The following is a 10,421-nucleotide window of genomic DNA, read 5'->3' as shown; positions in this document are numbered from 1 at the left end:
CCACTGACACCACAGCTACAGCCCACTTTAGAACATGCCAGTGTCTGCCTTCCCCCTCCCAATACGCTGTCTCCTCCCTTTGGGCACAGCTGGCTTTATCGGGAGTGTACTCAGCGTTTCCAAGTTATTTTGGCCTAGAGTAGGGAGAATGCTCTGTGTTCTTTGAACTGAATTTTGAAATCCAGTTAAAAAAAGAGCAAGGAAACCTGAAATTGGCTGCAAAGCAGTAAGAAGTGTCCCAAAACACATGGAGCCTGAGCTGTCACCGTTGCATCTGACCACACGAGCCTCGCAGACAAGCACAAGCGGTTGACATGTCGGCACAGCCTGCGGTGTTTGTTTCAAAATGGGAACAAAGCCCAGCAGAGGAGAGTGCAGCGTCTTCTGGGCTTCATTTTTAGCTATAAATACAAGAAAATCATGGCAAACACGAGCTCAGCACAGAGCTAGAGAAAGTTGCAATGTGGGGCTGCGTGACACGGCTCAGAGAGTGCAGGTGCCGTTAGAGAGCGGTAACGCGGAGCTGCAACTCTGCACTCTCCAGGAAAACTTGTACGTGGCAAAACAGCTCTTGAAACAGCCAGGTATCCCACAAGTGTGAGAGGCCTTGCATGTCTCCTATTCCAAGAGCTATTATTTTGAAACTGACTCTGTCGTGTAGCTTTTGATGCGCTGCTTTGGAGGTAAAGAGCAAATATACAGCGTCGCAATCCTGCAGGAACGCTGAACAGCGGGTCATTCTCCAGGCTGCTCTGTGGCTTGCAGAACACTGAACTACAGAAGCTCCAGCAACCCAAGCTGCAACCCTTGCCGCTTCTTGCAGCTTCCATCCTCATCCTCCATTTCCCTCTTCGCCCTATGAAGGATCTAGTGTGTGGCCTGTGATGCCCATGGATTTGATAAAGGACAAAGAAGGGTCCGCTGGGATTCCTCACATGCTTGTAGTGGTGATAACCCCTGGCACTGCTCGGTGTGTTGGGGGACCCTGAGAAGCCTGAGCTAGAACTTAAGTCTGGTCTGTGGTAGAACATACCACGTGGTGACTCTTTGAGACTGTTATAACGGTAAAACACCGTTATAATGTAGAATTACAATGGAGGTAACTCTAGAGGAAGGGTTTTTTCCATTCTGATTGAAACACACTGATTTCAAAATGATACCTCATCTCCTATCAAGATAACAGAGGTTTAAAAAAATCAGACAGGTTTTCCTGTTGTGATCAACCAATCAATCAATTCAAGTTTATCAAAACTCTCTGATTGATTACATAATTTAGGGCAGTAGAAGACATTAGTATGATCAATGCCTTGAGATACAATCAATCTTGTGACAATTAGGTAAAGTCTCCAGGTGAGAGTTTGGCCAGGACCACAGCAACACTTGGCATGGTAACCAAGACTCTAAGTACGGTTGAGCCAAGCCTGAGCCCAATGTTACTGACAAGGGAGAATGGAAGGAGATAAAACCTTTCAGGAGAGATCCATGAAAAATGTTTGCAAGGGACTTCGTGAACCATTCTTTGAATGCATAGAGATATCTCATCATGAAAGGGCAATATTTATCTATATTAAACCACAAACAATACATAAAATAGACCCATTGTTGCTTTCAATAGCTTCTTTAATGGCAATAACACAAAATGGAATACAGAAGATGGCAGAGGCCATGGTAAAGCAAGAGCATTGTACAACAAATTACAAAGTAAGCGGTGCTGCTTCTATACGCACATTTTGTTGATGCATCTAGTAACAGAAGCAACATGCCATGCTTTTACGTTACGTAGTGCAGGATATTCGAATGCCCACTGCAGGTGCAGTGGGTTACACACTCGTATCTTTGAGACTCTTTCATCAGACCCAATATGATAGTTCTTGCGTTCGTGGGGATTATGGGGAGGGAGGACAGTGAAAGGCAAGGTCTGCAGAGCAGCATGAAAGAGAGCTCTCCCCAGTGTTTCTGTGGAAAAAACACAGGGGGAAAAAGACATACAAGCATAGACAGAGATCTAGGTCTCACATTTCGTGCTGGGGCTGCATCTTCCCTCAGCGTTGCAGGATTTGCAGCCTAAGAGCATTTGCCAGGGAGAAGGGGACGCAGAAATGAAAGCTTGTCATTGAAATTGATTGCACTGTAAGCTGGAAGGTGTTCATGCTCTCGTGCAATGTAACGAAACCCACTTCCATCACTGTGTTCACACAACAGCCAGACACCTCTCTGGACTTTGTGGGAAGATATGGTGTCATTGTCATATCCCCTAGCCAGATTGGTTGCTTCTCTTATCACCCTGGCCCTCCCTTGATAATGGGCATGTTCATAGAGAGTGATCTGAGGATTGTGCAGATTTTCAGTGATCACCTGCAGAGAAGTGATCTTATCATTCATCTCTCTACCAACAAAATAATGTTCTCCCTCCTCAAATACCAGTAACCGGCCTGTGTAGTTGTGGTGCTCATAAGCCACCCAAGGCTGGCCAAATACTTTCACTGAGGAGATGCAATCATTCCAATCTACAGTTTTTAGATTGGCAATGTCACTGGTGAATTCTCTGGAGTAACCCTGGAAGTTGGCATGCTCATAAATGATGATTTTTCCCATCTCAGTAGGACTTCAGTAGTTTGGGTTTCTTGTCTTGCTGTAGGAGCTGGATGACAGCCTGCAGAGAAGGAAAACAGGAAACAATCAATGCCTCTGAGAAGCCTTTTGCACCAGACACAAAATGCTGGAGAGGGGGGGATAAAAAAGGAAAAGTAAAACATCTTTAGCAAAGGATAAATATAGCAGCAACTATAAATATTTGAGGGCATGACATAGAAATCTGTATTTGGAAGAAAAAAGTATAATGAGATATGTACATCTAAACGGTCCAGTTTTATTTAGTTGTGTATCTTGGTTTATGTGTATACGTGCGAGGGACATCTGAGCGTTTAGTTTAACATCTTATTGGTATATCCTGAATAATAAAAAACCATATAACTGGTGATAAATCTTTCTGCTGATAATTGACACTGCATTTGAGAATTATTTTGGAAACTGGCATTCGCTGTTTGGACTAGACTTCGTAAAGAAGTAAAGAAGTAGTGAGACAGTCAATTAATATTGAAATGAAAGTGCATTTTGTACTGTAAATAGGAAAAAAACTATCCTGTTAAGGCCAGAACTGAACTTTTAGACTCACTGAAACACCTTATTTCCCTTTTTACATGAACTTCTATTGAAATCAAGAGATTCTTGTTCTTGACATAAGCTGAGAAGCCATCAAGTTCAAAGCATCAGCTCTTTGAGTCAGACTAAATTTCAGGTAGAAAAAGTCTTTTTTAGCACTGCTACATATCTAATTCCGCACAGACTCGTTGGGAATCAGACAAAGAACCACAGTATTTATTAGTAACAGCTACAGGAACAGAAACAAGCGGCCAGTTAATAGAACAACTCCCTTTCTAAATCACAGAACAGTCATCGAAGCAAAGTTTTAGATGTCAGGGCAAATATACCTGAGGGAAAGCAGCAGTTACTCTAGTTGATTCTGGGAAGGGATGGGAGGAGATCAGATCTGCCCAAGTAAGATTAAAAGTCAGACTCAAATTGCAAGACCTCAGCAACATAATCAACATTTTTAAAAAATCTCACTATGTGATTAAAAATATTTAAGCATTTTTTCACAGCTATAATTAATTACTTTATGGAGGCTGTGGCTACCTGAACTTTAATTTATTGATTGATTGAGCACTAGTATAATGACCTTCTGCCTCTAGAAAAAGGAAGAAGAAGAAGCAGCAGCAGCCAGTTAATTGTGCTGACACAACATAAAGATCCTATGCCCAAGATTAATTGGTGAAATAGTCTCACTGTCACCTCCTGGAATTGTGCAGCAATGGCTCTCTCCACCCTCTCGCTGTGGAAGGTATGTTTATCCTGCAGAGGTCTTCTTACCACCTGAAGGATGAGGTAAGTTTCTGCAAACACAGACATCAGATCCTCACATACATGTTGCAGCTTTCATCCCAACACTTAAACCTCTTTCTCTTCAATGGCATTTCACAGTAGCTGCCCAGGAAGCCACTGAAAGTTTTCCTGTAAAAAGTGTGCGTCTCACCTGGGTGTCAGCTTCTTGGATGGGGAGAGCCGACAGCACTTCCTCCGTCCGGTGCTGCTGTCTGGGAGAGGCAGCTCATTGCCTACATTTATAGCTTGCACTGAAGTCTTGTGAAACGTCCCATTCAACAGAACTGAGAAGTGGCAGATATTACACTCAGACATCAAAAAAAACATTATTTTCTTTTGGTTTTGGTCTTCCTGCAACCAGCCACCTCGTCGCTCTGGTTCAAAAGTCCATTGAAGAGCGAGTATGTTGATAAAGCTTAGAGCTTTGATTCTTTTTGTCCTTATTTTCCAGAAGCCAGCTGAACCACAGCAAGAAAACCACATTGGAGTATTTTGAGACACATGGGCTGTAGAACTCTTGTACTTGCTGCAGTCTACATTTTTGCTTACCTGTGAAGCACATCTAATACACAATGTTAGTTTTCCAAAGGGTTTCGATGTGAGATATCCAGGTGACAAAGGTGGCATTTAAGTAGCTTCTTTTAAAATGCCCCTTGTCACCTACGTAGCCATTTGAGCAGCCACAGGGATGCAGAGCTGGTAAAGCAGGGCAAGGAGGCTCTGGCAGAGCTGCAGTGGCAATATTTTTGCTTATTTTCATATGGCGGGTTTGCTCTGTAATATATTTTCAGACATGTTAATTGGCTAGCATGCTGGCCAGCTTTGCTACAGTGGGAGAAAACAACGGGACTTTTGTTAGTTCCAGAGCAATCCAAATACCCACAGCAGTAAAAAGAAGAGACTTCCTTTAAAAGCTGATTTGGCCTTAGCCATCTCTGACTTTTGAAATTAAGCAACAGTCTAATGAATGGTAACAACTGTGCAAAAGAATGAACGAGCTGCACTGCCAGTGAAAGCAGGTGAGCGACTGTGTGGCGTCACAGAAAGATAATAGGTGGGAAGGCACCTCTGGAGGTCTGGAGTCCAACCCCCCTCCTCATCCTCAACCTACCTGGGGCTGCTCAGCGCCTTGCCCAGGAGACTCCTGAACATCTCCAAGGCTGGAAATTGCCCGACGTCACTGCGTGCTAAAACACCCTCGGACAAGAGCGTTCCCTCCCTTACCACCAGACGTGAGAGAGCTCCCAACAGTGACTCGGAGGTGTAGTGGTTACTGGGGAAAGCAGATGAAACACCCGCAAGCTCACCAGCGGTAGATCTCAAATATACCTTGGGTGTGGGCAGGCTGGCCGGGCACTGCGTGCAATCTTCTGAGAGGGACCAAGGAGGCAGCGATATGAGGCAGTTTTCATACACCAGAACTCCTGAGAAAGAAAATACAGAGTTGTGCTTAGAGCTACAGTGCAGGTGCTGCTCGGTGCTGTCATTAAACATAATGACCTCAAGGGGCAAACTCGGACCAGCAGAGCTTCTTTCAAGGTCACGGTTACAGTGACCCCCCCCCCCTGTAGAATGCTTCAGGGACCCCTGCTCTGTCAGGGACGGGGTTGCTGGAGAAGACGGGGAGCTGGGAAGGGAGAGAGCTCACTCCTGCCAGAACAGGCAGCCTGCGCACGAGCTCCAGCCAAATCCTCCTGCTGCATCTCTTTCACGGGTGCTTGGCTGAGCTCATGGTGTGGCAGATCACAGAACTAAGCTAGCACAAAAGTCCACGGGCTTTTTTCCCCATGGTTCATTCTGCTGCTGCTCTGCAGAGGCTGGAAGCAGAGCAATTGAAATTTGCATTCTGGGCTTTGAGAAGAGAAGCAGGACCTCGGTTTCCAGCAGCAGTTGGATGTGAAATCAGCTCTGCTCTACTGGCAAATCGCACCATTACAGCGTGAATTCGTGTGTGGCAGGGAGCTCAGCCTGCAGCTTGGTGCTGCTGGAAGGGGGAAGGCCGCATTCCCCTCCGGAACCACGGTTTCCACCATCTGGCAAGAGAAGGGAGAAGGAGCACGCGGATGGGAAGAATGACTGGAAGAGGGGCTAAAACAGACTAGAACAGGGTGGATTTATGCTGCCACTGAACAACATTCATTCTGCGTATCTTGCTAGTATATGTTACTGATTAAATATTTAGTTATGTTTCTGGATTTTTTTTTTTTTTTTAATATATAATGAAATGATTCATCACAAACTAAACGTTCCCATCTTCCTCAGCACCCACAGTCTCAGAAAAGCCCTTTGGACAAACGTAAGAGCCCTAAAGACAACACAAAGAATGAGTCTGAGTGTGTCTCAACAGCGTCACGGAGCGATACAGGCAGCAGTGAACTCCTAAGTGCCCCCCATCCTCTCTGCAGAGCACCAAAGCTGGCAGTGGGGCTTTTCATGGCACCGAGGAAAATCAAAACGTGATCTACGACGGGATGTGTTGACACAAAAGCCTGGCAAAGATCTCTGTATAAACACGCTCAAGTGCACAGAAAGAAAGGCGCTCCTGCTTCTAATGACCCTCTTCCCTAGTGCTATTGGGCTTGAAAACTAAATGGGTTTCAGTGTTGCTCATCTCATTGACATGGTGCTTTATGCCCAAGGAAGTAAGCCACTGAACAAAGCGGAATGCCACAGAGTGGGCCTAGCAGTTTGGGTCTGGAAGTATCTACAGCTTGGGGGGATTTTTTGTGTTTTGTTTCGTTTTTCTTATGGGAAATTATGTTCCCCGAAAACACAACCCCACTCCCCTCCAGTGGAAGTAGCAGTTTCTCAAAACCTGGAACAGAAAGTGTGTGACAAAAGTAGAAAGAAAAAGAAGAAAACTCAAAGAGGAAAAGGAGAAACCTCTCTTCCTCTATTGCCCTCAGTAGAAAAAAAAGCAGAAGAGCAAGCAAGATCAATGACAAACATGCAGTCTTTGAAAACATGCAGAACTGCATTATGCAAAAAACCCTTGAACAAATGAAGACTTTTTCGGAGTTGGAGCAGAAACTACTAGAAGATTTTTATCTTCTTCACAAAACTTACTTTCTTGGGTTTTTCTGACAAGGCTTAATAGTGAGCTTATTTTTTTGTTCTCCCGTAGACTCATTTCCAAATACATCAAGACTCTTATGTATTTACTTTTATTTCCTCTTTAGTTGACTTCATCATTGCACTGTCAAAGTTTATTTTCCACGAGATTGCAGGCTGATAAAACAAATTCACTTAAAGCTGTGGGTGTCACATGTGCACCCACCTCACAGTGCTGGAAAAGGTAAAATGGTAGAAAAATCAAATTAACAACAATCTCCTTCCCCCTCCACATCCTCTTGGGTTCCCACCCTTCTCCACCACAGTGGATCCCTTAGTTTCTGTCTCAATAATTACTCACCTCTTTTTATTCCTTACTTTAAGGGGGTTAAAAAAAAAATTACACATGAGTTACATCCCCCGCGTTTCTGACTGCTGTTTTGTCTGGTAGTTGTGGACTCAAGTCAGCATGGACCGGTTTATTTTGGGCAGGGGTGGGTTTTGGCTTTTACTCTCTTAGCAGTTGTGAGGGCTGGTAAAGTAATTCTTCATCACAAAGATGGAGTCTTTCTCACTTTTGGCTCTAAGACTTCTGATTCTCAAACAAAACAGCTCCCAGAAATGCAGCGTAGGAACATGCAACTGGACCACAGAACCCCAAGATGTGAACAGCCCACCCACCGATAAATGTATCCACTGCCAAACCCTTGAAGGAAAAAAGATGCCTCCTTTTTTGCCAAGCATGTATCTCTTACAAACTCCCCTTTTTTTTCTGTTCTCTCTCTGATTGCCACTGTGTTTGCTTCACTCCCCAGTTGCCAGTGCTCAGTCAATTGGACTGAACAACACTGCTTTTTCAAAGACTGAAAGAGGGATGATAGCAGCCTATTGGGGTGAGTTCTGCATATCCACTGACAGTGAGTTCCACAAAGATATGCTGGAAAGAGTGGCACAGCAAATACAGACTGACAAAAGCGTTCTAAGTCCCACTTGACAAGACACAGGAGCCAGAAAGGAAAGGGAAGAGCTTTTCTATCCATTATTTCCTTCCCAAAGTCTCCCCTTCCCCAATAAAGGAAAAGGCAACAGATTGTCTGTGAATAATTGTTTTAGTTCAAAATGTTCAGAAACCCAATTAGGTTCCTTTCTGTCTCCGTGTTTAATAAATGTGCAAACGGGTTTCCATGGCATGGTTGCTAAGCTGGACTCACAAACACAAAGGCCCAGACTAATTAGATGCTTAGAACCAGGAAAAAAAACCCAAATAATATAAAAAACAAAACATCACAGACCCTCAAAAGGTCCTAGCTTCACAGCACCACATTTTTCTGGGAAAGCTTCTCCACCTCACAAAAGTCACATGCTCAGAAAATGCATCCAGCTTTCGTTCCTCTTATGTTTTATTAGCAAGTTGTGCTCTTAAACCCCTTAGTGGCCTGGTCCAAGCAAGTGTGACAGACACTGACCTCCCCTCGACTCAACACTAGGTGTCACTTCTGCTTAAGAAATGCAACAGAAAAATTGAAAAGTTTCAAAAAGCCTACCCATCCAGCATCCCATTTTCAGGGGATCTCTGTACCTACAACTCTTCCTAAAGTCATGGACCGTTACAGAGTTTTAAAGTTTCACATCTCAAATCAGGCATCCAAAAGCATCAGAAAATACCAGACAATGCTTTGCCATACTAAGCATAATGGTGACCAGCAAAGGTTTCTCTTGTGGGAGCAAGGAAACACATGCCAACGTCAACAAGGGACTACCATGGGGAGAAGCTGCCAGGCTCTGCTCTGACCCAGTGGTCTGTCTGTCTGGCCTGTCTCTGTTGTTGCTGCTGCGCTGCTTTCAGTCCTTCCTCAGTGGCAGACATGCCTACCAAAAGATTTTTTGAGCATCAGGGACTGACTTGGAGGAGAAAGTGGCATGGTGTTTCTGGTCAGGGCCCCAGGGCAGGTTAGGGCAATAATACAGTAGAAGTGTAGGGTACAGAGGTAGGAAGAGAGCTCACCCTGGGGAGACGGGGACTGTACTAGAACTATATTACTTACTATGTCTTACAGTACCAGAAGTAGGAGACCACAAAGGAAGAGGTAGCAGGCTTAAAACAAAAGAAAATACTTTGGATATCTAAACACAGTTCTTCTGTGCAGCCACAAGACATTATAGTGACCAAAAGCACCAGCTGGCTTAAAAATCAACAACACACAGGCAGGGAATAAATTCACCAATATTAAACATACGAATGCAACTTCTGGGTGGGACAGTCTTCAAAGCAGCAGATTCCTAGAGAATATGCGTATACCCACTACATGCTTGCCCTTACACTCTTTCCATGAACACACACTTCAGGTCACCACCCCTAGAGCATTCCTCTAGAGAAGGATTGCTCCAAGTCCCTTCCAGACTGGAAAGGCACACGCAAGCAAAAGAGGTAGCCTGGGACCCAAAACAAGAGGTCAGGGGGTTGTAATTCAGGAAAACCCAGAATCATAATGAGGCTCAGCAGCTCAAGATGAGGAAACTGCAGTGGTAAAGCAGAACATACAATGGCAGCACACCCACCTGCTTGACAAGTATGGAAGCTGATGAGGAGCACGGTGCTAGAGGTGTAAGGATCTCAAAGCACAAATTTTCATTTGCTGGTACCTCCCAGCTGGGTGTTGAACAAGGCAAACACCAAGAGACGAGAGATTCTAAGACTTCTCGGGGCCTTAAACAGCAATAAAACACTGAAGAAATACAGCAGAAACATAGCAAGAAACATTGGTAGAACATGTACTGAACAATCCCCTTTGTCCGCATGTCCAGTGCCCTAGGAAAGATCTAGTTTGTGTCCTGTGATGCCCATGGATTTGGTAAAGAACAAAGAAGGGCCTGCTGGGATCCCTCATGTGCTTTTTAGTGGTGATAGGCCCTGCCACTGTTCTGTACACTGCGGAAAGTACAAGAGGAGAAAGTACAGAAAGGACAAAAATTGCAGAGCACAATCATTTCTAAGGCTCTCAGCTACCTGATCAAGTCATGCCTGTTGTGAGCAGGGGGCTGGATTAGGGACCTCCAAACATGCCTCACTGTCTTACCTTTCTGTGAATCTAAAATGTTCAGAACCTGCTACCCACCCCTGCTGTGCAACAGGGCTCAGCCACAGAGGTGGCTGGAAACGCAAACTAGGATCAAGATACTTACAGAGCCCCAGTGCAAGTCTGGTTTGGAAGTGGCCAGAGACAGGGCTGCAAAGGGCAGACCAAAGGTGTGAACTGGAACCAGAATGCAAATAGCATCAGCCAGTTGCTGTTCCCTGCACCAGCGCTCCATTTCCAAAGACAATTCTTAACAGGATAAGGTTAGACATGGTTTGGACAGAGGCAGCTAAAGCTTCACTCAGTCCTGGGAGACTTAGCGTCTAGGTGAAGATCTGGCCTCAGCAAAGG

General features: G+C 44.7%; 1 protein-coding gene across 3 annotated transcripts; it reads right to left on the bottom strand.

Annotated features, from left to right (window-relative positions):
* Positions 1-1,599: 1,599 nt before the first annotated feature.
* Positions 1,600-10,421, bottom strand: LOC141917496 (uncharacterized). 3 transcript variants are annotated; one of them, XR_012621288.1, is made up of 6 exons: positions 9,553-10,421; positions 5,272-5,366; positions 4,094-4,504; positions 3,853-3,953; positions 3,492-3,550; positions 1,600-2,653 (listed from the first exon to the last, which is right to left on the bottom strand). XR_012621288.1 is itself a non-coding variant. In XM_074810734.1 (4 exons), exons 1-4 carry the CDS (start codon positions 9,790-9,792, stop codon positions 2,608-2,610), a joined length of 792 nt encoding a protein of 263 aa, XP_074666835.1. In that variant the 5' UTR covers positions 9,793-10,421; the 3' UTR covers positions 1,600-2,607. The 3 variants fall into 3 exon arrangements, 1 of the variants encoding a protein (XP_074666835.1); XR_012621286.1 differs by lacking the exon at positions 3,492-3,550; XM_074810734.1 differs by lacking the exons at positions 3,492-3,550; positions 3,853-3,953.

This window comes from Strix aluco, chromosome 2 (genome assembly GCF_031877795.1).
Source record: "Strix aluco isolate bStrAlu1 chromosome 2, bStrAlu1.hap1, whole genome shotgun sequence".
NCBI classification, from domain to species: Eukaryota; Metazoa; Chordata; class Aves; order Strigiformes; family Strigidae; genus Strix; species Strix aluco.
Note: the sequence above shows the minus strand (reverse complement) of the source record. Positions and strands in the feature narration are given on the sequence as shown.